Source organism: Takifugu rubripes, chromosome 1 (genome assembly GCF_901000725.2).
Source record: "Takifugu rubripes chromosome 1, fTakRub1.2, whole genome shotgun sequence".
Taxonomy (NCBI): Eukaryota; Metazoa; Chordata; class Actinopteri; order Tetraodontiformes; family Tetraodontidae; genus Takifugu; species Takifugu rubripes.
The window spans coordinates 17,317,909-17,345,532 of NC_042285.1; the positions used below are offsets into that span (position 1 = coordinate 17,317,909).

The following is a 27,624-nucleotide window of genomic DNA, read 5'->3' on the forward strand; positions in this document are numbered from 1 at the left end:
GAATGGATGAATACCGTTCGCAGTTCTTTAATTACATGTTCACAATCCAATCACAATTTTCTTTGACCTTAATCTTAACAATTTACAATTACTTCGATTGACTTTGTTATTTTTACCCTCTAGAAATCGTAAATCGAATTAATGGTAAAATTGTTCAGACGCGTAGAGAACCTGGAAGACATCGCGGAGGGTGTAAACACCCAGGAAGTTGCACACCCACTTCCTGTTTAATCTGGATTACTTCTGCGAAGTTCAGACAGACAAATCACACACCGAGGTTGACTAAACGCTGCTTTGTTGCGATGTTACAAATTAACTTTCATTAACAATGGTGCCTCTCGAAATTTTCTGTGTAATATTTCCCACCAGCTAAACTGGATCATTTTTTGTGCGGAGATCAAACAAAAAGCTCTTTTGTTGAGCGACTCGACCCAGCGTCATCATCATCATCTTCATCGTCATCATGCCCGAGGTGTCGAAGATGAAGAAACCCGACGTCAAGGTGGTCCTGCTGGGAGACATGAACGTGGGGAAGACATCGCTGCTCCACAGGTACATGGAGAGGAAATTCAAGGAAACCGTCAGCACCGTTGGAGGGGCCTTTTACATGAAGCAGTGGGGCCCTTACAACATCTCCATATGGGACACAGCAGGTAGTGCTACACTCGAAACTTCTCACGCTTTAATTTCAATGCTTTAATTTGTGTTTGTTGGGAGAATTTGCTGGTCTGATGACGCGTGACCACGCAGCAGCGACGCATCAGTAACATGTGACCGCGGGGCCAGGGGCCCGCAGGCTGCACCGCCTCGGTGCTGCTTAGTTCCGAGTCTAATTAACCAACAGCAATCCCACACAAAGTTAAAATTCGTTCAGATTAATACATTTAACAACTTTGTTCTCCAAGATAATCTAAAGAACCTTCAGAACGCACCTATGTGTAACAAAATACATTAAAGTTGTCCTTTGTGTTTAGAGCCATTAATATTTGTTGCTATGGGTAACTAATGTAAAAATTATCCTTATTTGGTAGAATGCAGTATGCTAAACGTTAATTTAAAATGCGGTGGTGATATTCTTACAAGTGAATGATTTAGGTAATGTTAAATCTGAGCTCACGGATGTATTTTCATGACAATAAACAAAATCTGCAAATTGAAACATGGAACATAAAGTAAGAACCCTTTCAATTTTCTGTTAATCCATACCAAGTTGGTGATGTGTTAACCTTAAGCAGTCCTGTGACTGGTGGTTTGTTGCCCAATACTGGAGAGCTCCCAACTAGTCAGATCCATTGTAGCCCTGCTGTAGGACTCACAGCACCACTGATCTAAATCAGTTAGACCAGCTCTGGAAATAGCAGCTTCACACATGAGTTATTCTAATGTAGAATCAACTTTCTGTTCTCAGTCCCAGCAGTTTTAAAAAAGCCATCAAAGTAATAATAATAATGACATTTTTAAAATCAGACGGTGTTGCAACATTCCGAATTCCAGGTAGTATCGGTGAATATGTGCATTGTACACTCCAGCATTGTGTAAACCGGAATTACTGAACAATCCTCTTAGGCAAACACACATTCACCAAAAGTGGAGTTATTGGGCCACAGAGATAAGGCAAACCCTGCCACCAATGAGCCATTTCCTGTCTGTGTTCCCTGACTCCATGACCTCGGCCATGCATTCAGTTTATTTAGTCATTCCCATAGAACTCGGCGTTGAGTCGTTTGAAAGTTCAAATGCTCTTTCAACATCTCGGAGGCAACAGTTTTCCCTGGCAGATGAGGTTATTCCCACCCAGAAAATTACATTTGCAAACCCCACAAATGCAGCATGCCCTCTTCCTCTTATGGGTCATGTGATAAAGCTGTGACGGGAAGAGTTCACTGACTGCTTTTAACCCAGCAGTTCTTAAGCAACAAATGTGCTTTCCCAAAGTACAAGAGAGGCTGACCATTCACTTCATCTGGTATCTATTGAGTTTTCCAAGCTGAATATGTATGTAACTGACGCTGTTTCAGAGGTCGAATGAACTTAGTTGTTATTGTCATGTAGTCATCGTAACTGCCTCTGCCCCATAATCCTTAAATATTCTTATGTTTATAAGAATTTGTATATACTTTGGACTCCCTGTAAAACCATTAAAAAGTTAAAATAAGCACTGAGTTGCTTGGTGAATTTATAGAATCTAAAAACTCTTCCAAATTCAGCAGGATGCACTTGTTTTGAGGGGCATTTGCGCCTCTGCAGATGGCGCTAAAATGGCGAACCACCTCCAATCCGGATCTTGATCATGTCTGACACTTTGTTGTTGCTTATCAAGTCTCAGGCGGGTGTCACTGTGTTGCACGTTGACACAGATGTGTTATCTGGACTTGATTTTGAAACGGTGTGTTCATACATGGTGCCATAAAAGATTGTAGTTTCTCATTTGTAAACCGATTTACTTCATCTTGATACACAAGCCAAAGTAATCACAGCTGGTAAGACCTCATTAAGTTTAATGAGTAAAAAAGTGACTTCTATTATGTCAGCATAGGCGTGCTAGCATTAACAAGGGTTAACCTTATTAAACTTAGATATTAACTTATATAAATGGCTGTTTACATAAGAACTCCCAGCTGACGGCCTCAAAGAGCTCTGTCTCTTTTCCTCACTCATGATTAGTGCTGGGGGCCTACGTTTGCAGCTGGTTCAGCCCTTATGCCCTCTTGTGCAGTCACACACAGTGCGTCCTTTCACGAAAGCCTCATAATTCCCATTCTCTCTCCAGGGCGAGAGCAGTTCCACGGACTGGGCTCCATGTACTGTCGAGGCGCGGCCGCCGTCATCTTCATCTATGACGTCACCAACTGGCAGAGTCTAGCCGAGCTGGAGGAGCGTTTCCTCTCTCTCACCGACACCGCCAACGACGACTGCATTTACGCTGTTGTGGGCAACAAAGCTGATCTCACAGATCCCAAAGCCCAGCAGCTGCAGGATTCAGACGCGGCATCTGGGACCCGAGCCGAGGGGACTCTGGAGAGCACCGAGCCACAGGTCTTCTCTGCATGCCCAACCCCCCCTGCATCCCCCGCCTCTCTTTCTGGCTTGATGCTGCACAAGCAGGTTTCCCCTGAAGACGCGAAGGCTTTTTATGAGCGAATATTACGCTACAAGGGCCTGGATGAGAAGAGCAGCCTGCCCGCAGACAAGATGTGCTTCGAGACGAGTGCCAAGACGGGCTACAACGTGGATGCTTTGTTTGAAGCCTTGTTCAACCTGGTGCTGCCCTTCATCCTGAGGAAGAGAAATGAGATCCAGGTTTCTCCAACGGTGGACCTGGAGGAGTGCAGGGGGGGCGGGAACAAGAGGAGCAGATCGTCCTGCTGCTAGGAGGTGAATGCAGGCTGCGGCCGGTTGCAGGCTTGTTTTTAAGTCGACAATCAGTTAACTGCTTGTTAAACATATACCCTGTGAAGGTACGCCTTATTTTTTCAAGCCAATGACTTTTTTAATACATGCACATGCACATACACACGCAGACACAATAAACACCCTTGATTTTTGTGGATAAACTTGGATGACGCAACGTGTTCAGGGTTCTTTGCAAGGAAGGGAAATTTACACTTTATCGCATTGTCCTGCGAAGCATTTCACTGAGCAAAACTGCACTTTTATCCCATAAAATGTGGTCTCACGATATACACGTTTATTTAATCACTGAGATGTCTTGATGCTCTGACATGTGATTGGCTTCACTCTGAAAACATGGATCATCAGAGGGGAGGAACTTTGCACTGTTTATTGATTTTCACAAATTCCATGTCACTAATGCTAGGTTTTTTTTAATGATGTTTAAATGTTAAATGAGTGTAAATAGGAGCTAATATTGGATTTTTCATTGTGCTGTCCTAATAAAGATTTCTATTTTGCCACCTGTCTCATCTGTCAGTGAGAGGTGAGGTTAAAATAACAGACGGAATTACAGAAACAGTTTAATCTTTACATCCAAATGCAGTAATAATGGTAAGAAAATCAACAATCATATTACAGGGAAACAAAATGGCAGTAAAACTATGTATTTCCCAACAACTGAAGCGCTTGACCTGGTTCAAGTGTGTAAAATTCTCTTATTTAACCCAGATAAGCAGATACAACGGGAAAACCTTTGATCGAAGCTGTTTACCTTCCACTCTGTTGCCTGAGAACAGCTGAGTAATTAGTAGATTCGTAAAGGAAGGTGATGTAAAGGTGTGTGTAACGGCTGAAGGGGTCAAGTTCGCTCAGCTATAAATACAGAAACAATCAGTGCATTTTGTGAATGTATAAAAGAGAGTTAAAGGCAAGTTGGAATAATGAACAAAGAAGACAAAAGGTGCATGTTTTGCATGAGCAGTGGTTTACAAAAAGATAATTCTGTTAATATTAACATGACCTCTAATGACATTCTGCTTGTGCTGGCAGGCAGTGTTAGTGGGTTCAAGCTGGGTTGTGGACCCAAAATAATCACAATGTGTATGTAAAAGGGGATCTTTGGTTCAGCTGTATGTATGGTTAATTATGTATAATAGCTGAGGTAATAACTTAAAGGTAAGCACCAACCCACATTTAACAGAACATTTCATATTTTTGTCATAAAGCAACCGTCATTGTGAAACTTTCTCTTCCGTGGGACGTTTCAGTAAAACGTCATGGTATTGCAGTCACTTCATATTTCTGTTAATGTAGTGTGTAAATAGACAGAAACGTCCCCCGCTGTCAACGCAACGCTCCATTTTGTGTCGGCGTCACTGAAAGTCTCTCATAGGTTCTTCATGCAGACCTGGCAGCGGCTGATGCGTGACAGGAGCTGGCCCGCTTTGAGCGTCTCTGCTGCAGGCTCCGAGTGGAAAGACGTATCCACAGAGGTCAGCCAGAAGCTGTGCTTGTTAGCAAAGTAGTGGCATGTGCCTCTGGCCCCGTTACACTCGATAAACGGTGTCGTGCGGAAGTCCTCGAGGCAGGAACCGGGCGACGATAAGGACTGCCCTCCACCTTCATTCCCTGCTGCTGTGTGCTGTGGACGCAACATTTACAGATGAGGATATCAATTAGGTATTAACTCCACACTCCAGCTATTAACCAGACTGGCGAATCAAAGCTAAAGCCTTTTGCTGGTGCAACAATGACCTGGAATTTTTTTATTTTTTATGGCATAATCCCATAATTCCCAATTTATCTTCATTTATTTTGAGTAGCATTTGACCTGCTTTCATAAAGGATTTTTACAGTCCACTGCAAAAATACTAAAGTTATTGGATAACTTATGAACCTGTTCTTGACTACCAAAACATTCATGTCACATTCCAACCCAACACCCATCGACTGGGACCCACATCAATATTTCTAAACTCTAGGTGTGAAGAACCCACCATGAGGAAAGAGTAACCGATCCACAGGCTGCGCCAGCCCGCGGGACACTGCGGGATGGTGATGTCCTGGCTGTGCACCGCAATGGCGACCGATGGAGCCTCGCACACCGAGCAGCGGCTAACGTACGGTTTGATCGCAGCGTCTTCTACGGGCATCATGGGAAGAGCAGCTGTCGTAGACAACCAGTACGACTTATCGTTTCTGCCGGCATAGTAACAAATGTCTCCGGGATTACAGTACAGGAAGGGCATGGTGCTGAAGCGTGGGAGACAGGAGCCCGCCAGTCCTGAACACAGCAAAACATACGAGATTAAAAAATAGGGCAGGTTATTAACGTTGGACTGCTCACACATCACCCAATATTTCACCATTTTTAATCAAAAGTGATTTTATCAGCTGGATTTTATTTCTAATTTGTGAGTATTTCTCCCTCCTTCCTCAACTGCGGTTAATTAGACAACAAGAGTCCCAAATCTCCACGTCTGCAGCAGGCCTGACCTCAAAGGAATGCCTTCAGTTTATTGGATTACAATGTCAGCACTCGGACGTGGGAATGTCGGCAGACGTTGAGCTCCACACTCACCCAGATCCTGGTTGTGGGCCTTTTCTTGGCCCTCCATGTACAGCAAACTGTAGCCGCTCCACAGCTTGGCCATGCCCACTGGACACATGGGGACCTGATCTGCCTGGCTGTGTTTCACCAGCAAGTAGCCCACGCTGACGCTGCGGCCCGGCATGCCAGGCAGACCGGACACACCAGGCTTCCCACGGTTGCCTTTGGAGGGATGAGGAATTCAGTCTTTTTTTAAGTATTTAAACATCCAGGTAAACACGTAGGCAACAGGTGTCTCACTATAAAGTCGGCTCGTCGAAATGCCTTCTCTATAATTATTGATGATCATACGATTGTGCCTCAATTACAGTTCTTAATCTTCTCAATGTTTTGACTATTAAGGCATGGCTGACTTTCACAAAAATGTTAAGGATTAGAGTAACTGGTTTGTTTTTAAAGATGCTCCCTCTGATCCAGAGTCCTCCATCTGACGTACCTTCCATGCCTTGCAGACCTGCATGGCCCATTCGTCCAACTTCTCCACGGAATCCAGGCACGCCTGGTCTGCCATTAATCCCAGGCATGCCCTTCTGGCCCCTGGGTCCCATAAAACCTACAGTGCAATAGATTTTTGCTATTGAGCTTTTCATTATTTAGAAAAAAAAATGATACAAGTATGAGAGGAAATAACCAACCTGCATCTCCAGGGAAGCCTTGTGGCCCTACTGGCCCTTTAATCCCATGTGGTCCTGGAGTACCCTGTGGCCCTTGAATACCTCTTTCTCCTGGTAATTTGGGGGGAAGTGGGGCAGCCCCCTTATTTCCTGGAGGTCCTTGAAATCCTGGAGTACAAGATGATGGAATAATTAGAAAAAAAGAAGTGCTGACTGAGGGTGGTGGTGAAAGATCATTTACCTGTAGCTCCACTGTTTCCTTTTGGACCGGTGGGACCTCGTTGCCCCTGCACACCAGTCACACCCGGAACACCCATCAACCCTTGTTCTCCTTTCACTCCTACAGAAAGAATCAAAGCAGACATTTGCATTTGAATGAAACCACTAAAGAATCATGTTGGGAGGTGCCATTTGTTCAGATGCTTACCTTTCTTCCCAGGCACACCGTCTGGGCCCCTGTATCCAAATGTACCTTGAGTTCCTTTCAAACCTTTCCAACCACCAACTCCAGGTAATCCATCATTTCCTTGTACACCTTTATACCCAAGGACACCATCCGCACCAGGATGTCCTCTGTTTCCAGGGAAACCTTAGAGAAAATGTAATTTTATGGACAAGATCCCGAAGACAAATTGCTTTGTGTGGCTTTTTGAAATGTTGGTTCTATTTCTTTCAAAGCTCTGTGGCTTTGCTTTATGAAATAATAATACTCTGGGCTTTAGTCATGAGAGAACAGTACAAAGATATAGGACACTGGCTCGATATGTGTTCTTAAAAACATTAAGTTTCTCTTTCTACTCAGATTTATAAAAATGGAGACGCTGCTGTCTATCCCAGAAAGAGGACCCTCTGAAAATTGTAATGCTGTCATCACAATCAAAGGTGAAATTCACCACCAAGAACAGGCAGCTGTTTGACACATTGATACAGGGTGAAAATGGAAGCAAAGAAGTTTTTTCGGCAAACAAAAAAACCAAACTACTGCCTTCATGTAGCGAGACGTGTCAGGCAGGGATGTGTCACATCATCTAGTCCTGCTCATTTCTCTCTTTTTGCCATTTCTGACGTCAGAACACCTGAACTTTACCAGCACATCTTAATGCTAATCTGAAGCTGATGGAATAACATGTAAACTTTTAAATTCTTAACAGTCAGCAGGGGATAATTCCATTTTTATTTACTTCATGGAGTAAACTTCTCACCTTCGTAACCTTTGGGGCCAACAAATCCATGATCCCCAATGTATCCTGGTCCACCGGGGGAAGCATCTATTCCTGCTAAACCACGGGGTCCTGGGGGACCGGGGTCACCAGGGTCACCTGAGCAAGTTAGTATAGTCGTAACAGGATTAAGCCACCTTACAAAAATGTCCCGTTCCAATCTGCTTTTCCATCTCTGAGGATAAAACAAAAATAACAGCAGTGATCATTAAAAGTAATCTAACCAAGAGGTCCTTGGAAGCCCTTTAGACCAAGTGATCCAGGAACGCCACGCTGATTGTTGGGTTCTCCACCATCTCCTTTCAGCCCTTTGGTCCCTGGATCTCCTGTTGGTCCTACGATCTCCAGGCCTGAAAATTTATAAATGGAAACGGCGTGAAGTGATTATTTTTATTCTAAAAGATTAAATCCGCTACATACAGTATTTATACAAAAAGGTGAAGCTGACAATTATTTTAGATTGAAATGGTTTAAATATACCTGCTGGTCCTTGAAGACCCTTCTGTCCCTTCAATCCGTGCAGCCCATAAAGACCCTTCAAGCCAGGGACACCTGTGTGCATTTGAATTTTTAGTACATGAAATAAAAACATATATCATATAGTTCAAAGAAGGAAAATGTATCATTCATGCTACCTCTGTTTCCTGGGAAACCAGGAAAGCCTGGATGTCCATCAGTTCCAGGAATACCAAGAAAACCCTTTTGACCTTGGTTACCAGGATTTCCTTTCTGCCCATCTACACCTGCAACAGGCAATAAATGTTTGTATGGGTTTGAATTAGTCAGGTTCAATAAAGATTCAACATAATTATGCTCTGACAAGTTCAACTTTTATGAGAGAGACGTCTCTTACCTGCAAATCCTGATGTTCCTGGATCACCCGAGATTCCTGTTTTTCCTTGAATTCCATCAAAACCAGGTGTACCCCTTTCTCCTACTTCCCCTGTAAGTCCCTTTTGACCTATAAACGTATGAGTAAAGATTATACTTGTAATTTTTTGAGCATGACTGTGCATAAAAGTTGCAAAATCACAGTTGTTACCTGGATCTCCTGGCAAACCGAGCTCGCCTTGGAACCCAGCCCTTCCTGGAAAATCTATTTGTGGGCCTTTCTCACCTGTGAAAATATTGTAAATTCCAATAATTCCAGTACTCTGTCTTCCTCAGTACAAATGTGAAGCACTACCTTTGATTCCTTTCCTGCCCTTTTCCCCAGAAGCACCATAAGCACCAGGGCTTCCTTTAGTTCCCTATAAAACAAAGAGAACATAACAAATGTTAACATGTTGCACGTGAGATAACACCTACATACTGATGCATCTTGATCTAGAGTCTCTGGAGCCCAGTGTTTGCATTGGGATTATCAGATGGAGGAAAACTGTTGAAAGCTGATAATTGTAGTCTGTTCCCACAAATTATCGGATTTTTGAGTGTTTCTGTTTTTTAAACATGTAAGAATGCAAATGTGGTGGATTGGCTTGTGGCTTCTCATCATAAATGCTCAACGTGACTCTGCTCACCTTGGGGCCTGGCATTCCATCAAATCCACTAATTCCTCTTTTTCCAGATACTCCTGGCATGCCTTTAATTCCCGGCAGCCCTTGTGCCCCTGGATCTCCTCTGTAACCCTTTTCATTGCTGGGGTCTCCGGGCAGACCGTGAAATCCCTCTCGGCCGGGGACACCAGGCAAACCTTTAACACCTGTAATAAAAAAGGAATACATGATGTCAGAAAATATCCAGCTTAAGAAAGTGGAAAAAACCAAAATGACATGGTAACAGAAAATGACTGCACACCTCTTGGGCCAGTAAAACCTTCATATCCTCGAGGCCCAGGTTCTCCTTTGGTTCCCTTCATGTCTACGATCATCTGGGCAGGGATGTGGGGCTTCTTTCCAGGTGGACCCATCAGACCACGGTCACCTGGGAGGAGACACTTTTAACTTTAGTTTGAGTTACATGGTGGAGTTTAGTGCTAACAGAATGTTGTTTCACCTTTCTGCCCTTTGTGGCCTGATATGCCTTTTGGGCCAACTTCTCCAAGTCCTCCAGGTTCTCCTTGTTCCCCACTGGAGCCTTTTGGCCCTGTGTTGCCCCTCATCCCCTCAAAACCTGACATTCCAGGAGACCCTTTGTATCCTGTAAAGTGAAGGATCATGAGAAGACAGAAATAACCAAACATTTAAACATTTTTATTAATAAATTATAAATTACTGATCACAACTTTTTTTTAATGGTTTAGTCTACAAGTTTATATTGTTCAAAATAAACACAGTATCTAAGAAACAGACCCTTCATTCCTGGAAGTCCTGGTTGGCCAGCTGCACCAGGCACTCCTGGGTCACCTGGTGGCCCAGATTCTCCAATGGGACCATCATCACCATATGCCCCTGGGGTACCTTTTCGTCCCATTGGACCTGGAGACCCAGGCTCCCCTTCAGTTCCCCTTTCTCCTGTGAAACCTGTCGAAGAGATAAATGTATTCACAACATGTCAGGTGTAGATATGACAGCACTCAGTGTTATGTTTTACCGGGCTGGCCGACAGCACCGAGTGGTCCAGGGGGACCCGCTCTTCCAGGATCACCAGGGTAGCCATAAATGCCTGGTGGCCCAGGCCTTCCCTGTTCACCCTGCAGACCCAAAGGACCATGTTGACCCTTAAAGCCAATCATACCAGGCATGCCATCCATTCCTGTAATAATGGAAAAAAAAGAGTTTGTTTGAATATATTTAGGGTTTCAGCCCCATGTAACGATCATGTGCAAAAAACAATGTTTAAAAAAAGAGGATGCTAACCTTGATAGCCTTGGGCCCCAGAATCCCCACTTGGGCCTTTACTTCCTCGAATTCCAGGCAGCCCCTGGTCTCCGTGAGGTCCGGGAGATGCTCCTAAAACCTCTCCATGAGCACCCTTTTCTCCTTTAAACCCCTGGCGGCCAGGCGGGCCATCAAATCCAGGTACTCCTATTGAACCATGGATGCCAGGAAGCCCTCGGTCTCCGCGGGGGCCAGGAAAACCTGTATAAATAGTATGAAGTTAATGGGGCTCCAGCATAAAAGCACAGGGATCTGAGACCAAACACTGCTCCTTACCTGGTGGTCCAGGTTTATCACCTATGCCTTGTTCTCCCATTTCTCCTTTCTCTCCTCTTGCTCCAGGTTGACCCTTGAAACCCTTTTCCCCAGAAGGACCTATAAGTAAATTATAAATGTGATATTTTCAAAATGAAGAAGGAATCATTTGGGTAAAACTCAAGACTACTTTCATGTTGTTTTACCTATAAAGCCTGGCAATCCAAGAGGTCCTGGATAACCCAGTGGCCCAGGGCGTCCTGGAATAGCATTGCACGGCCCTGTAAAAGTCAAAGTAATGTCTTACAAACAACATCATGCTTGCATGTGAAGCCATGTATGAGGAAAGGACTATTGGAGTGCAAGTGAGTTTTGACTTTTGCCCAGCGTGGATCCTGACATTAACATTACACTAGGTAGTGTCCAACGCTAAACCCTTCACACGCAAAATCTGAATGATCCAGAAGCGAAGCCAAAAAGAGTTATCATCAACAGAGCAACAAGGGGAAACTTGATTATACCAGCTACCTGTTACATCCACCTGTCCTTCACCTTCTGTTGGACTACAGCCACCTTTCAGTCATAATTGAGAGAGAATGAAAGAGAGAGGCATTCGGAACAATGTTATTCAAAAGCACAAGCATTGTTTTAAACAAGCATCGCTGCTGCTCGTTTGAGGGATGCAGCCTGTCTATCATGGTGACAACAGGCAAAGAGAGCATATATATAGTGTATATACGTATGGAATACAAAATGGATCTGAATGTAAAAACAAAAGTGGACATGCTTTTGTTTGTCTGGGTTTAATGACAAGCCATTCCCATTTCACTGCTTGGTATTAAATCACAACAGAGAGAGAAAGGGTAAAAAAAAAACGCTTAGTTGAAAGAAAATAGAGGTAAAGTTGCTAGAGATATGCAACATCATATTAAGAGTAAACAGGTCAGTTGACGGCCTCTCACCTGGGCTGCCGGGTGTTCCTGCAACTCCTTCATACCCTGGGAGGCCCGCGTCACCAGGTAATCCACGCTGACCTTTGACCCCTCTGAAGTCTTCACCTGGCTCTCCCCTTAACCCAGCAGCACCAGGTTGCCCTGGAAGACCTTGAAAACCTTTATCTCCATGTTGTCCTTGGGTGGCTTCCCCCTGATGACAACAGACACTTAATTAGCATGATGGAAATCATCAGTATTAAGATAACTGACATGTCTCCGAATAAATAGGAAAACAGCAGCATATTTACATTATGCTCCTTTTACACAAATGAGCTAACATGCTAACATGTTGCACCATAGAGATGACAGGTGTACTCACTGGAGAACCTGGACTCCCAGGAAAACCAGGCAGCCCGATGCTGCCGGGTTCCCCTGCTGCTCCTTGCTCCCTATTAAGTCCAGGATCACCTGGGTCTCCCTGATATCCTGCAGTGGTACACATGTATCAACAGAGTAATCTTCACCAAGGCTGGTGCTGATATGTTCTAAGAGCAGAAATGACCAGTGGATCACCTTTCTGTTTGGCTACTGAGTATTCTCCTTTTCGACCTTTTGGCCCTGACAAACCAATCACCCCAGGGAATCCCTTACAAAAAATGGACAGAGAACATAATGAGCAAACAGAAAAGAGTAGAACACGTGTAAATAGCTCAGTCTTACAGGGGATCCATCTTCTCCTTGAGGACCTGGATCTCCTACATCACCCTTTTTACCAAATTCTCCAGTCATACCAGCACCACCCTTTTCTCCAGCTGGGCCGGGGAGTCCAGGTGGAGCATTCACAATGGCACACTCACATTGACCATTATCACCTAAATGTGTACAATATTTCAGTAGAATCCTGAATGTATTTTTTTTGTATGAATCTAGTTTCTAATGAACAACATAAAAAGAACCTTTTAGTCCTTTAGAGCCGGGCCTGCCAGGTCTTCCTCTAGCACCAGCAGCACCCTTGTACCAGTCTTCCCCTGGGGACATTCAACAGGTGCAGAGCAGAGGTGAGCAAAGGTCACAGACAAGGTCAGCTGCTTTACAATCAATGAGAGCAGACGTAGTGGCGCACACTGCAAAACTGAACAGGCAACTTTTAGTCAGTTCTTGAGAATGAAGCCGACTGCAGGCATCTGTGACTTTGGACCTCTGGAAAGTAGCTCTTTTACAGGAAAATATTAAACTGTTGTGCTCCACAACTTTGGAGCTGCCCCTGGTGGGAATTTGATAGATTGCAGGGTTAAACAGTCACTCAGTCAGTCACTCAGTCAGTCAGTCAGTCAGTCAGTCAGTCAGTCACTCACATGTTCCTTTGGGTCCTGGGGTTCCCGGGTTGCCTGGGCGCCCTGTGCTGCCTTTAGGTCCTGCAAACAAAGCAGGAAGTCCTGGTTCTCCTCTTGGGCCCTTCTCTCCTTCCTCACCCTTGAAACCAAATGGCCCCATGAAATCCCAAACTGTCAGACAGAAAAGGAGTGTTATTACCTGGCATATTACAATACAACCAAATGAACAGGAATTTAAGACCTGCCAGTATATCACAAACAATATCCAATTTTTTTTTTTTATTAATGCATATTTAATTTTGAATAATAAATCCAAGTATACAGATTTCTATGTTGTCATAACCTCTTGAGTAGATTCATTTCAGTGTTTGACAGACCTTGATGTTGTGCAGCTGAGGCTGGGAGTCCTGGGGGTCCTGTGACACCTTGGTCTCCAACTGGGCCCCTTTCGCCCTGAGGACCCTGCTCTCCTGGAGGACCTTCAGGGCCAGCTGGTTGAAGGGGTATATTTCATATTTCATTTCTTCTTTACTGAAGCCAGCTCGATTGTTCCTGTTCATCAACTTACCCACTGAAGACCAGGGCCAGCTGGTTCCTGATGAAATCAGCTCTCCTGGTTCACCTCTGCTGCCCTGAGAAACAGACCGAACCTCAGTTAAACCTTCTCTTGTTTGTTAAGTCTTGGTGTAACGTTGGTGTGAGCATCAGTGTGATCACAACGTGATGACGCAGCTGAGGATCGTTAAATCTTTTTCATCCATTCAATTCCACCTTCCTCCACATGTGGGGACAATTTCAGAGAAAGAGCCTCAAGCATGCTCTCCAGGAACCTCCTCCTGGCTATTACGGGCCAGATGGGTGATGTAACCCCACTAACCTGACCAGTGTCTGCCTCCTGTCTGACACCCTCCTCCAGGGAAACCTGCTTAAACTAACTCACCTGTCACAGGTGATCTGAATCTGCATTTGAACTGAGCGTATTAGCGTTTCTTTGGGTCTTTAATCCAGATGTGACAAGAACAAAGGGATGATGTTTGTCTGAGAACCCTCTCAGACCAGTTAACCAGTGTGTGTGTGTGTGTGTATGTGTGTGTGTGTCAGATTTAGAAAACATTAAATCCCATAAAGAAGCCGTACAACCAAGGATTTCCTTGAATGGCTTGCTAAACCTTCTAAAATAGCATCATTTAAGGGAACTTTTTATTTGATGCATTAGTCAGGTTGATCTTACCTTTATGCCACCTTGACCTGTGGGCCCTGTTTCACCAAGGTCACCCTGAAAGATAATCCCCAGTGTGAACGACATAACATTTCATCTGATAAATTCAGAATTCAATGAGCGAATGATCCTGATTCGAATCGTACCCTTATGCCGGGGCTTCCCTCTGCACCAGGTGGCCCCTAAAACATTTAAAACAGCTTCAGTTAAGAGAAATGATGATGAAGAAAGTTGAGGAAAAGCGACGATGCTCACTCGCGTTCCAGAAAATCCCATCACACCAGTTTCCCCTTTATTATCAGCCTGAAAGACACCCAACGGGGGAAACAGTCAGCAGCTTCCAGAACAGCAAATATCCATTATTTCTCTTAAAACATGCACGCTTCCTCATACCCGATCTCCTGTTTCTCCTTTCAGACCTTTCTGTCCTCGATATCCCTAAAATCATGAAATAGAATGCCATGTTTCAGATTGTTGAGACAGATGACACTTGAAGGTCATTCCAAGGTTGTGACCAATACGTGCAGCCTCTGCACTGACCAAAATCGGAGTCCCTACGGGCCCCCGATTTTGTGGATAGGTGGCGTTTCCTGGAGGTCCCGCTGGTCCGATATCTCCCTGTGATTGGGGTAAAAAAAGTTATCAAATTTAACCACGAAAAAGACACTTCTAAATACACACTTCCAAAAACGGATGCATTACACAACACAAATGATTCATACCAATTTTATCTGGATCGGTTAGAACTAGTTAGAGCTAATGAGCTTAATTATTTCAAATTCCGCTTTAAATGAAATCCCAAACTTTAAAGGTGAGAGTTAAGAATAATGATCCAACTTTTCTCAGAAGTATAGAACCAACATGCCCTAACATGGACTAACAAAAGTCGTATTTTTGGAGAAACTGGTCTTAAATCTTATAACTGGTAACAAGATAACGAGTATTTTATAGTATGTTCAAAACAGTGCGAGTGGAAATTCACATTATTGATACGATCGATCATTTTAGCAGCTTTTATCAGAAAGACGATCACTTACTTGGTCTCCTTTGACACCCTTGAGCACGTTCACCATCGTGCCCTGACCAAAACCAGAAAAGTCTCCGTTTATAGACATCGATTATAGACACCGTCTGTTGTGAGGATAATGTTGATCATCTCACCTTTTGTCCTCGAGGACCGGGGTCACCTGGCGGACCCTGGAGGAAGACACCAAAAATGAAACCATTCATAGCACACGGTGAGGGGTGAGATTATTATTATTATTATTATTATTATTATTATTATTATTATTATTATTATTATTATTATTAGCAGTAGTATTGGTAAGAATACTGTAATAACTTGTAATAATTGTATTCTTCTGAGTATTATTATTGTTGTTGTTATTGTTATTATTAACACACCTTTGGCCCCGAGGTTCCTCTGGTACCCTGTAATCCTGGAAATCCCGGAGGCCCCTGAAATGTCACGTGAAAAAAAGCAGATGATGAGTGCTGCAAATATATAAAATGATCTTTTCATAAAAGAAAGAAAGAATCATTGTAATATCTCTTACCAGTATTCCATTTGATCCCGGTGCTCCAAAGTCTCCCTGGGGGAAACCAGAAGAATCATAATGATATTTAACCCCCCTCAGGTTTAAGTAAAAGTAAAAAAAATCATTAAAAGAACTTTATTAAAAATCAAAGAAACACAAGAGTTGAATGATTTACAGTTTCTTGAATATCTATTGGTAACTTTTTAAAATGACATAATATTGATAGATATTAATCAAAAACTCAAATCCTAGATTTAATCATTTTCTGTATATTTGGGTGAACAGAAACCTCTACAATGTCAAGGAGGAGTCAAACAAACTCCATGTTCCTTAAAATCCCAGCAGTATTTCAGTAGATGTTATAGTCACTGATCGTCAGTAGTCCTAAAGTTTTGGTGATCCTGGGAATGTTACACTGGCCAAATGTGTTTATTCTTTTCTACAAAAGTTCATCATATGCGTAACACATGTTGCATTTTTGCTCACCCGGAAACGCTCCATGTAAACGCGTACTTCCAGAGTGTCTCCTTTCTCCCCCTTCCTTCCTGGTTGGCCCTGGGATGAGAAGCTGTTTACTTACTGGAAACACATACCAGTGTTTTGACCTTCATGATCCAGACAGGAACAGTTGCACCTACAGAAAAGCCAGGACGTCCATTACGGCCAGGTATCCCGTCTAACCCTGGTTCTCCATTAGTTCCGTTACAGCCGTCAGCTCCTGGCTTTCCCCTTGGCCCACCTTGTCCTGGGTGGCCCTGCAGAACCAATGAAACATCAGCTTCTTGCACAAAAGGAAGCCTGGACTACAGCCTGGTTTGTACTGGTGCATGGACTTACAGGAATACCATTACTCCCAGAAAAGCCAGGAACACCAGTCAGTCCCTGTGGACACACAAAGATCAGGCTAAATAAAAGGACACCATTTGTTCAGTTTATCTGACTGTTAGAAATGAGAGCAACACGTTACCACGTTTCCTTTTGGACCAAAGATGCCGGTGCGGCCCCGGTCACCTTTTTGACCCTTTGGTCCATGGATACCTGGATCACCTGGTTGACCTGGAGGCCCTCGATCGCCCTGAGGGCCAAGAGGCCCTGGCTGACCCTGAATGAAAACAAACACACAAACAAATAAACAGACAGAAGTAAAACAACAATTTTTGAAGGAGTAAACATGATGAATAGACCATTGTCATTAGTGACAGACCACATTTTTGAATTTATATAAATGAATGTATTTAGCAATTTTGAATGTTTAAAACAGCTGAGATGATTGACATTGTTATTACAGGAAAATAAATATTTGAATGTGTCTTTTGATATTTCCACAAGAGGGAGCCAACACTCCAGTTTTTGTCTTTAGCTCTCTGCAGCCACCTAGTGGTCAACATTTAAAAGTACATAATCAGAGCACTAGCACATGTAGGAAGATATACTGGCACACTCCCCCCACTGGACTTTATATTCATAAAGTTTAGTAGCCTACTCCTCTAGCTATTCAAATTATGAATGAATATCTTATAAATCAGGGCTCAGACCTTTAATTATATGCTAACTTTTTAAAGGCACCTTTAATCATAATTTAAAAAGAATTAAATACCAGATGTTGGTCAAAGAATCAAGCTCTGTTTGGAACTTTGAGAATTTTGAGTCTGGGGTGTACTTTTGTTTTTGCCTCTGGTTGAGTTTAAATGTGTTTTGACAGAAAGATGGCTTTAAAATGTGATCTGGCAGGAAAATATTTGTTGTTTCTCTGCCTAATGAAAGAACTCCGTAGCATGTTCAAAAAGGAGAGACACAAACACACTCTGGCAGACAGTGAAGAACACATTTCAACATAGGTAGGCGATGCCAAACAGGTGTCTAAACACACACACACACACACACACACACACACACACACACACACACACACACACACACACACACCCTTGTATATGTCAGAGTTTGTGCAAGAAAGGATGCAGTGTGTGCCAGTGATGTCCCAGAGAGCACTTGGATGCAGTCAGGAGAGATAAAGAACTGCAGGAGAGGGCCGTCCTTGGAGTGGGGGAGAGTGGGTGAAGAGTCAAAGATGGTTTACTGTGACGGAAATGGAGCGATGAGAGCAGCATCTTTACAAGAGCTGAAAAACATGTGAGGGGAAAAGTACCCTGGAACTAGGGTGTGTGAGGACCTCTGAGGTTCCTCCTGGAAAGGCAGCAATGTTGACTGACAGCTGTTAAATGAAATCTGGACAAAAGGCATTTTAGGGAATTCAAAGAGCTGCTAGGAGCCTCAACATCAGACCACTATTTCAACAAGTTTTCAGATAAATCAGAGGCAGATAAAGCCTTGAGGGCTAATGTGTGTGTGTGCGTCTGTCTTTCAGTGGCTTTTTGAAACGGGAGGTGTGTGTTTTGTCTTTGCTCCAGTCTCAGCCCTGCAGCTGTTGCCTATAGAAGGACAATGGGCTCGCAATACTAAAATCTGGCTTTAATGAAAAGATGGAACTTGTTGGTAATTTGTCCTAAGGACTGAGCTCCTTAGAGGGGCATCTAAAGGCAACGCGTCTCTCACAGGGACCCAATAACTCAGCAGGAGGATTCTGCCAAAGGGAAACAGGAGACAGGAAAGACTTACACCAGAGCAGCAGGTTTCCTGCGACCAAGTGAGTGGCGTTTCTACTGATAATATCCTGAATTATGGGTAAAAAAAAAAATCCCTCCAGCATATGAAGTCATGTGAATTCTCTTACGGGACTGTAAATCATCATCCTCATTAAAAATAAATTTGTCGCGCTAACCCTTCCTTTTTTTTAAAAAGAAAAAAAGTTAAAACAGGAAGGGAGAGTCATAATTTAAAAGTGTTTTTCTTTAATAAACTGGGTGTACAGTATACACACGAGTGAGACCATATGTGGTGTAGATAAGTATGGAAGAGATCGTTGTCTGGAGGACCTTTGCGGTTCACTATGGTCTGGATCTTTCTGCGTGACTTAAGCCGAGTAGCAGACGCCTGATAGTGAGCTCAGGACGATAAAGTGCATGTGGATGAAAGCAGCCAAGGGCCCTGAGCCCCCCCACAAGAAAGAGCTTTGTTACTGGAGGGAAGCTGCAGACCAGTGATTTGGGAGTGAATATGGCACTAAAGTCTGGGGTTGTGAGCAGGCCGTGGGCCCCCCAATCCTGATCCTCCACAGCTTCACTTCCTCTCTCCCCTTTCTACTCCCCACTCTTATCTGCTCACAGGACTTCCACATAGCGTTCTTTCCTTTCTCTCTAAAACTCCCCAGTGTTCCTACCCCCCCATAGCATCTCCTCTTTATCCCTCCCATATTCTCTCCCTTCCTGTCATTGCTGAGTGGTTAATATAAGCCTACAAATTACCCAGCATGCCTCTGTGAGAGGAAAGACTGCAGAGATGAGACCTCAAAAAGGGGAAACATGAGTCTGACCACCAAACAAAAGCGTCCAGTGAAGACTGGAACACATTTTTAAGGATTAAGCTGGTTGAATTCCCAGGCGATGCTTTTGTCCAAAGCGACTCACAGTGAAAGCCACCATGCAACCGAGAGCTATGTAAATAAAATACTAGCTTACAGTCCTAAACTACCTATTAAAACGACCTAATAGAGCTGCAGAGAGGGAGTGAAGACGGATATAAAGGGGAGCAATTAGGAGAGCAGATGCTCTGTGAAGAGCTGTGTCTTCAAGAGCTTTGTGGAAGGAAGAGAGGGGCGCTTTAGCTCTGACAGAGCTCGGGGGGTCATTCCTCCATTGGAGAACAAGCTATGGAAATAGTTATAAAGTAGGAAGCTGTAAAGTTTATAATGTTCAGTTATAAAATAGGATCGCCGTGCCTGTGCAGGTGGCTTTGCCAGACGACGCTCATGCCAGAAACAAGGACAACGACTCTCCTGCAGCCGTCAGTGCAGGAGATCTTCCTGGCTTGTACCAGCAGCTGGGTGCATGCTGGCTTAGGAAAGGTTGGATTCTTCTAATGGTGAAAGTGGCGCAACAGACGGAGGGAACATGATCAAAAAAGTCAGTTGATCATCAATCGTGACTCGGTGATTTCAAACTGTTTTGGTAAAAGCCGGAGACAAGGTGCCATTGTTGATGTCAGCGTTGAGATGAATGGATTGGTTGGTCAGGAAAAACAGGAGCAGTGTTACCAGGGATACGGTGGAGCTGGTGGTCCTGCATCCATCCAGATATAACCCAGAGACAGTTTGAGATCTGAGACTGAGGGTTCATCGAGGTGTCGTCTGCATAGCAGTGACATGAAAAGCCATGTGAGCAGATGAATGGAAGAGCAGCAGCCCCTGCTCTGATCCTTGGGGGACCCCAGAGGAGAGCTGGTTAGGACCCAAAAGAGAGTAGAAGAGAAGGATGCAGTGGTTGACTGAATCAAACGCAGCTGATGGTTCAAGCAAAGTGAGGGCTGAAGACTGAGCGGCTGCTCAAGATGCTTCGAGTTTCTCCATCAAAGACAAGAGGACCTCGGAGAGAAGAAAATGTGGAAGATCAGAGCTGAACGATGAGGTCTGCTCTCTGCATTAGAAGGTTCATGACTTTACCAGATTATGCATTTACGGACACACGTGACGGCCTCCGGCCCTGAAGCGCACAACGTCTGCACGGCTTTATTTTCCTTCCTCATACAAATGGCTCATGTCCTTCCTTCAGACCTCATCTCGTGTACCTTGTTAATGAGATACGACAACCCGTCCATCAGCGGCCGCTTTGGCCGAAGTCACGGCGGCGATGAGAAGGAAGCGAGTGGAACTCTGAGGTAAATAATGTCCAGAAGTTTAAAGAGAGCCGAGCGGAAAATAAACGCAAGTCAAATGTAGTCAGACGATCATACACAGATCTCTAACGTGTCTCAGAGGGATTTTCTGTCTGCACGAGACACATCTGAGGAAGCCTGACAGAAACTTGGGGTCGTCAGAGCTGCCAGCTGTGCTTCTGCTCGATATTGTTCATCGGGAGAAAAATGCCTTTCTCGTGTTTTGTTGGTTCGTAGGCCGGATTAATTGTGAGGCTCCAGACAGTTGAAGATTAAGCTGCCCCCTGCTTCCCTCTGTTACCCACTTGGAGCAGTTTAATGCTGGTTTTCATTGTTCCAAAACAATGACAATAAAGATCTTTTCTGTTTATCAAACTAGCATTTATGTCCACACAAGATTTGTGAAATGAACACTATAGCAACAAAAACACAGACACAGCCTTGGCCAAAGATGATCTCGGCAGTATTATCTATGATAAAACATTAGAGATTTTATAATATTACAATGAATTTTACATGCAAATGTTACATTCGAGATGATCATTTCTACAAAGATCTTCCTCTTCATTCTCACGTTCGTGACTCCAGCAGGGACATAAAGAGTTCCCATTTGTTTGATCTGAAAGAACCGAATTTTAAATTTGTTGTATTTTTTTGTTGTAAGCATCAACCTTCTTTTACGATGATTAAATGTGTTTTGTTAGACAGCGACTGTTTGTATTTGGCAAAAAAGTCAATAGTTCCTCTCAAAGTAAATATTTGCCTTTAAAAACAGACAAAAGCTGAACGCAGAACTAAAAATACTAAACCAAAACTCTCCGTTAAAGCATAAGGAAGAGTGTTTATTACAGAGTAATAAACCAGTCCTTTCTGACAAGGGACTGCAAGCGGTGTCTGGGTTTTATCCAGTCACTTCTCACCTCATTTGAAGCCCATAAAGTAACACACACACACACACACACACACACACACACACCCACACACACACATACACACACACGCATGTACGCACGTACGCATGTATACACACTTCTGTCACTTATTTCTATCCTTGTGAGGACTTTTCTTAACATAATGCATTCCTCAGGCCCTAACCCTAACCATCCTAACCATCCTAACTAATCCCCTGACCTAACCCAAACCAGTTCTAACCTCATTCTTAAAACCACGTCTTCACCGACCCAAATGTCCTCACTTTAGTGGTAGAATGTGTATTTTGGTACTCAGTGTGTAGCAAGTAAAGCCACACCAGGCCTGTCCTCGTCAGAGCAGCGGTTCTTCCAGAGACTTAGCCCGTCTCCTGTATATCATCTGTGCATCACTGACAAACACTAATCCCAGCTCCAACTTTCTCAGCGGCAGGAATGTGAGAGGAGGACTTGGAAAACCTCCTGTTCCATTCCACATGTGTGAGTCCTGATAAGGACGGAGCTGGTGCCCACTGGACAGATTTACTCTGCTTAACCAAACATCTTAACCAGCGGTTAGCACCACTTTAGTGTGATGTGCTGCTGCGCTGGTGATCCAGCCTCTGCGCTGGTGATCCAGCCTCTGCGCTGGTGATCCAGCCTCTGCGCTGGTGATCCAGCCTCTTCTCATTGTTGTCACCTGGCTCCAGATGTCAATGTCAGTACACAAAGTCAAATCTCCCAGCAACAATAAACAGATCCAAACCCATTAAGCTCCATAACAAGACACGATTTGCCAAAAGTTAGTTAGCACTGCTCACTGATCCGGGAAAAGTTTCCTAATTTCTCTTTTTTCATCAGCTTTTCTCGACCCCCCCATGTATTTTAATAAAGAGACTGTGAGAAAATTGGCCTAATCCACAATGACAAATGGTAACTATGATGACTGTGTGTGTGTCTGTATGTATGTGGGTGTGTTTACTTTTCTCTTTCCTCGATCACAGAACTAATAAAAGTCCCCCGTTTGACACCATAAATTTCATCTGGACTGTCCCCCGAGGCAGAGCCGAGGATGGGAACAGACAGCCCGGCGTGCTGACCTCTGACCTCAGAGGAAAATAAAACAAATCGATAAACAAACGTCCGGAAGCCCCCTCTGTTCTGTCTGGATGACATTTTACTCCCACCATTAGAACCAAAGCCAGCTCAGTTTGGATATATCACCTTACATTAAAGTGAGGATCTTAAATTTAAACGCAGAATATGGCAGCGGGTCGTTTCACTGTCTGAAGATGAGTTGACCTTTATGACCAAATCAGTAAGTCGTGGAATAAGGTGCCTCAGAGATGATGTCACTTTAGTTCTACTCATTATATACCAAATCTTGAACTGAGATTAGGATATCGGACATCACTCCCGTTAATGATCGTCTTCTTTTGCTAGATAGTTTAGTTTTAGATTGATTTTATTAAAAAAAAAGGGAAAAGACTATTTTCAGCACTGTTACATCAGTAGATAACACGTCACATGGCACCCTAGGTCCAATCTGTTGTGACATTTTAGAAAGTTGTCACAAATAAACAAAAAAAAACATTGTCATTGTTCGAGGTTTGAAGCTAAGCTAACAGTTAGCCAATAATGTTTCTGTGCAGTAAAGCTACATCCAAGCTATTTCAGTTGAGAAAAACGAGTGTTGCGGTCTTCATCACATGCAAGTTCTTCGCTTTAACTTGCTGGTGACTGCAGGACACAAGACAGCGTGAAATAGTGACGTCATCATCATATAGAAGCAGGACGCTCTAGAGTCTGACTCCTGAAGGCACAATGTAGAGCGGTCATGTCAGATAAAGGAGGTCTGCTGGAGGTCTTAAAATAAATGAAGGAACTTTTATTGTTGGTTTAACTCAACAGTGTTCTTCTCCGCAGGAATGCTGCACGAGCTCCAATAACCCCAGAGCACCATAATGTTCGCCGCTCACTCATGTTGTTTGGTAAATAGCAATGCTATATTAGCATCAGCAGGATCCATTGTTTAGGTTTTTTTTGTAGCTGTGCAGTGAATAATGCAGTGGACAACTGAGCAACAAGGCCAACAATCAGTTCCACCAGCAAAGCACAGAAAAAAATAAAAAAATGACAGAAGAGATATAAAAAAATTAAAAAGAACGGAAAGTCTGTAATCACAGCCTGTAAAGACCAAACATGCTCTCTCCCAGACTCCCACAATCAGGCCCAGACACTTTAGTGGATTTTCTCCCACCGCTCTTAGGCCCAGCTCGCGTGTTTTTCTTGGCTATGTTTTTTTCTTGGCCTCATTTCCTGGAGATCCACATCTCATCTACGTGATGCCCACAGGAGAAACGGAGCTTAGCTCCCCGCGGACTGATAGAGGAAACCAGGGGTTAGAGGGGGCTCTGCTTGGAGGAGTAGAAGGGTCCTCAGTTGGATACCCCCAAGCAGAAGTCAGGCAGAACAAATAAACATCTGTAGATGATGTTTGGATAGCTATTAGAGTGTTTAGATCCTCTGCTAGATGTCCGGTAGGTCAGCTTTCCACATTTCTGCCCGGAAGGAAGTGAATCTAAACACCTTGTCTCACGATGGTGGAGCATCGGCAGATCTAAAATATATAGATCCAAAAGTTTTATGTGCTAAAACAACAGAAGACAACTGTTAGAGAAGGATCAGGTGGATTTGAGGATGTTTGGTTGCTATGGCGATAAACCTCCAGCCAGGTGTCACTGGAAAATCTGACTCATCCTTTTAGAATTTGTCATGTAAAACAGAGACCGAGATAAAGGACAGAACCAGTCACGAGCATGTCATTTCCACACAGCACGTGCCCGTGCACGTGCCAGAGGCCTGACACGGGGAGAACTGCTAATGACCAGTGGTTCCACTCAGACGTTTGTGTGTGAGACAGTCTGGGGTGGTGGGATTTGAGGGGGGGTCCAAGGCAGAGAACAGAACAGTTTGGACCTCCAGCTTTCCCAGAGGTCGCTGGGATCTGACACCTGCGATATTGCCTCATGCCGGAGGAATGGCCTGTCTCCAGTCTGTATTCCAGTCGCGTATTGTGCAGGACACAGCTGTGGGCTGTGCACAAGTACGCATGTGTGCATGTGAGAAAGTGCAAATATGGCGAGCGGTCTCAAATGAGGTGTTAGCCGCAGCTCTGGCCACCTGCGTGCTTGGATGGAGTGTCTGAGTGTCAGTGAGGAAGTCACATCATGGGAGCGTTGCCTCGAGAACCTCAGTGCTGCTTTTATCAATGTCATCACCAAAATAATAAAATCTAGTGGCTTTTGGGGTTACTTGTGCCTTGGAGGCCTCAGCAAGTCCAAATATTACCCCCAATAAGAAACAATCCAATTACAGATAAATGACTGTAATTATCTGGCCATTTCTTGTCATTATAATTTATTTATTATAATTTTTATGAATAATTTATGACCTGAAACCTTAATGTTGTGCTTCGCCTTCAAATGATTATTTATCCAGCATCACATATTTGAACACTGAATGTTGTGCACGCCAACTTCATTTTTGCCAAATAAATGTTTGTTATGTGCCTTATTGTCAGCCATAACATAGCCTAATATTTGGGAGCTAGCATGCTTGGTTAGCATGCTAACCTAACTTGAGCTCAGGTCTATAACCTGGCCTGTTCCTGAATAAGAGAAACCACAAGAATCCCAGGACCTGGACCACACTGACCCACAGCAGAGACAAGAATGTCTTCTTGTTGATTCTTCTCCGTTATAACAGCTGAGGATTCACATGTAATCCTCATCATGTCTCTCTCGACACCCAGAAACGCACACAGCTGCACGTTGGCCAATTCTGCCAGCTTCAAATGTTTCTTTTCCACTTTCCCACCAGGGGATGCAGCATCACCCGCTGCCGCAGCTGCTGTGGAGTTGGTATGTACCCTAATCCTGTTCGTCTTAACAAACAACACAGCTCCAATGTGATTCCAAAAAATCCTGTGGTCTACTTCTGTGAGAAAAAATGCAAAAGGGCGCCATAATAGTTATTTTCAAAGTTACAGTTAAAGGCGCTGTCCTATAATGAGAGCGCTGAGCCAAGCGTCGGCATTAAAGCATGATTTTCTCAGAAAAGAGAAATAAATAACAGATGACGTGGAGGTAATCTGTTTCCTCTTCAGCTTGCCCCCAATGAAGCTTTCACAACAAGGCCTGATGGGGAACACATGCTGTTACCGTGGTGACCCAGAACTCTAGTCACATTTTTCCTACCACCGACCAGAACGATTCCCGGCTGCGAGCAGCGGAGGTTGTAGCGTATTTACCCACTTTCTCATAAGAAACCTCGACTGTGAAAATACTAAAGTAACAGATGTTACTGATAATAAAGGCAGAAGGTGGATTTCTGTGGTTATTTCCAATCATCACATACAGAAAACATGAATTACACACAGAGGGTTGCAGGTTCCATAGGTCACCCATGTTATGGGACATTGAAGAGCTTATTTCCATATTCCTGAGTGGTCCACGCTACATGTAAAGGCTCATCTAGGCTCAGCCATGCAATGGAACATCCGATGTCCTTGTAATGGTCTCAACATGTCCTCTGACTGAGGACAACACAAGCAGCCTGATGTGCTGCCATAGCTGATGCTTAATCTCCGAATGGAAACTGATTCATTCACCTTGACAACACTGATTTGGAATGAACAGAGACAAATTCTACCTTGTTTAAAATCTGTGGTAAAAACAAAATGCCAGTCTTGAACCTGGAGGTTCAGACAGATGTGACTAAATCCTACAGTAATAACAAAGAGTTATTAGAACGCTCATTAGAAAACCGTGTTCAGCCGCATCCGCTCCTCAGTACTCTCTAATAATAATAATAATTCTATTTCCCTCAACAGTAAAAACCCTTGTTCAAGCCAACAACAGCTCTCTTCTTCTCCAGCAACACTCATGATTTCCAAAACCTTTCCTGAACCGTTTGGACTCTAGTCGGGAGCAGGACAGATGGTCAAACTCCGCTTTGAAAGAGAGAATTAAAGAATCATGTGAACCTCAGAGAGAATCAAGTAGGTCAGAGAAATACAGCACAGTCTTCTGTAGTTGTTTTATAAACCATGCCGAGTATTTTTGTGTCTGACGGCAGCACCACACCGTCTCCTGAAGTGCCTAATCTCGACTTTTTGTAGTGCAGAAACGTCAAAGCACTTAAAAATGGAACTAATATCCAACTATTACTAAACAGATGTTGTTCAGATAAACTGTCAGATGTAAAAAAGTCTGCACCCACAGGCACAAACATCATCAAAGAAGGTCACAAGGGCTGATGACCTGGACCTATTTTATTGAGTTATTGGGCAAAAAACAGAGTGAAGAGGAAGATCTGGACTCCAGCCTGAGTGAGAGAAGCTGAATTTGTGATTTCTTTAATAAAAGGTTCTGGTAAAAATGTAACTGGAAGGCATTGAGGCTCTAATTCTGTCCTGTTCACCCTCTTGCCTGTTCCTCACTGCTGGGGCTTTACCTCCGTTATCACAGGTCATCAGTAAAACAACTTAAGTTGAGTCAGATGTGACTGCTTACTTTTGTTCTTACATCCAACGTTGGTTTTTAAGCCTGGCACTGGATTTCCATTTATTCATTTAAAGTTCTTTATCGCTTTAGAAAAATTCCACATTAGCTGTTATGTGGGGTCCAGGAGGACCTAAAACGTGCAAGGAAGGTGGAAGGAGTGGAGCTTTAACAGCCCTGTTAAGAGTTTCTTTTCTTTTTTTTAACTTCACACAGTGGCTGAGATCTTTAAAAGGATGGATGTGTAGCAGCAGCTCCCTGCGCCAGGCCTTACCCGTTTTCACATGGCACATTAACAAGCAGCTGTCTGCAGCATGTTTCTCTGGGCTCCTCTCCAAACCCGTCTCCCTGCAGCTCAGATTTAATTTTCACATAAGAAAAAAAACACGTCTGTGGACTCCAGTCCAGGAGCTTTAGTGATGGCAGCAGGTTTTTGAGTCCCGT

General features: G+C 43.8%; 2 protein-coding genes and 1 long non-coding RNA gene across 4 annotated transcripts in view; 2 read left to right on the forward strand and 1 right to left on the reverse strand.

Annotated features, from left to right (window-relative positions):
- Positions 1-222: 222 nt before the first annotated feature.
- Positions 223-3,912, forward strand: rab20 (RAB20, member RAS oncogene family). Its single transcript, XM_011607904.2, has 2 exons — positions 223-653; positions 2,771-3,912. Exons 1-2 carry the CDS (start codon positions 464-466, stop codon positions 3,370-3,372), a joined length of 792 nt encoding a protein of 263 aa, XP_011606206.1. The 5' UTR covers positions 223-463; the 3' UTR covers positions 3,373-3,912.
- A 53-nt stretch (positions 3,913-3,965) lies between these two features.
- col4a2 (collagen, type IV, alpha 2) overlaps positions 3,966-27,624 on the reverse strand; it is a 41,606-nt gene continuing 17,947 nt past the window's right edge. For both annotated transcript variants that reach the window (XM_011607892.2, XM_011607885.2), the window contains exons 6-49: positions 16,906-17,040; positions 16,776-16,820; positions 16,577-16,693; positions 16,425-16,493; positions 15,957-15,992; positions 15,805-15,858; positions 15,562-15,597; positions 15,438-15,479; positions 14,941-15,018; positions 14,794-14,838; positions 14,656-14,703; positions 14,547-14,582; positions 14,413-14,457; positions 13,750-13,813; positions 13,559-13,672; positions 13,203-13,352; positions 12,804-12,875; positions 12,568-12,719; positions 12,421-12,493; positions 12,227-12,333; positions 11,875-12,058; positions 11,441-11,485; positions 11,119-11,193; positions 10,934-11,032; positions 10,637-10,858; positions 10,371-10,532; positions 10,130-10,300; positions 9,834-9,977; positions 9,636-9,761; positions 9,359-9,540; positions 9,025-9,088; positions 8,881-8,955; positions 8,692-8,799; positions 8,474-8,581; positions 8,319-8,390; positions 8,063-8,188; positions 7,821-7,937; positions 7,046-7,207; positions 6,860-6,958; positions 6,640-6,786; positions 6,441-6,557; positions 5,975-6,166; positions 5,391-5,677; positions 3,966-5,035 (exon numbers count right to left, since the gene is read on the reverse strand). In XM_011607892.2, the coding sequence (XP_011606194.2) occupies positions 4,781-5,035; positions 5,391-5,677; positions 5,975-6,166; positions 6,441-6,557; positions 6,640-6,786; positions 6,860-6,958; positions 7,046-7,207; positions 7,821-7,937; positions 8,063-8,188; positions 8,319-8,390; positions 8,474-8,581; positions 8,692-8,799; positions 8,881-8,955; positions 9,025-9,088; positions 9,359-9,540; positions 9,636-9,761; positions 9,834-9,977; positions 10,130-10,300; positions 10,371-10,532; positions 10,637-10,858; positions 10,934-11,032; positions 11,119-11,193; positions 11,441-11,485; positions 11,875-12,058; positions 12,227-12,333; positions 12,421-12,493; positions 12,568-12,719; positions 12,804-12,875; positions 13,203-13,352; positions 13,559-13,672; positions 13,750-13,813; positions 14,413-14,457; positions 14,547-14,582; positions 14,656-14,703; positions 14,794-14,838; positions 14,941-15,018; positions 15,438-15,479; positions 15,562-15,597; positions 15,805-15,858; positions 15,957-15,992; positions 16,425-16,493; positions 16,577-16,693; positions 16,776-16,820; positions 16,906-17,040 (4,857 nt within the window). In that variant the 3' untranslated portion in view covers positions 3,966-4,780. The remainder of the gene's footprint in view (positions 5,036-5,390; positions 5,678-5,974; positions 6,167-6,440; positions 6,558-6,639; positions 6,787-6,859; positions 6,959-7,045; positions 7,208-7,820; positions 7,938-8,062; positions 8,189-8,318; positions 8,391-8,473; positions 8,582-8,691; positions 8,800-8,880; positions 8,956-9,024; positions 9,089-9,358; positions 9,541-9,635; positions 9,762-9,833; positions 9,978-10,129; positions 10,301-10,370; positions 10,533-10,636; positions 10,859-10,933; positions 11,033-11,118; positions 11,194-11,440; positions 11,486-11,874; positions 12,059-12,226; positions 12,334-12,420; positions 12,494-12,567; positions 12,720-12,803; positions 12,876-13,202; positions 13,353-13,558; positions 13,673-13,749; positions 13,814-14,412; positions 14,458-14,546; positions 14,583-14,655; positions 14,704-14,793; positions 14,839-14,940; positions 15,019-15,437; positions 15,480-15,561; positions 15,598-15,804; positions 15,859-15,956; positions 15,993-16,424; positions 16,494-16,576; positions 16,694-16,775; positions 16,821-16,905; positions 17,041-27,624) is intronic.
- On the forward strand, positions 18,321-25,999 carry LOC105416991 (uncharacterized). Its single transcript, XR_964850.2, has 3 exons — positions 18,321-18,585; positions 25,499-25,539; positions 25,785-25,999. It is a non-coding gene; the product is annotated as an uncharacterized lncRNA (long non-coding RNA).

What these genes read in the sequence shown, in the direction of transcription:
- rab20 (XM_011607904.2), top strand. Translation starts at nt 464, where the DNA reads ATGCCCGAGGTGTCGAAGATGAAGAAACCCGACGTCAAGGTGGTCCTG. An exon ending in CTCCATATGGGACACAGCAG is followed by an intron (nt 654 to 2,770) that starts GTAGTGCTACAC and finishes TTCTCTCTCCAG; the next exon opens with GGCGAGAGCAGTTCCACGGA.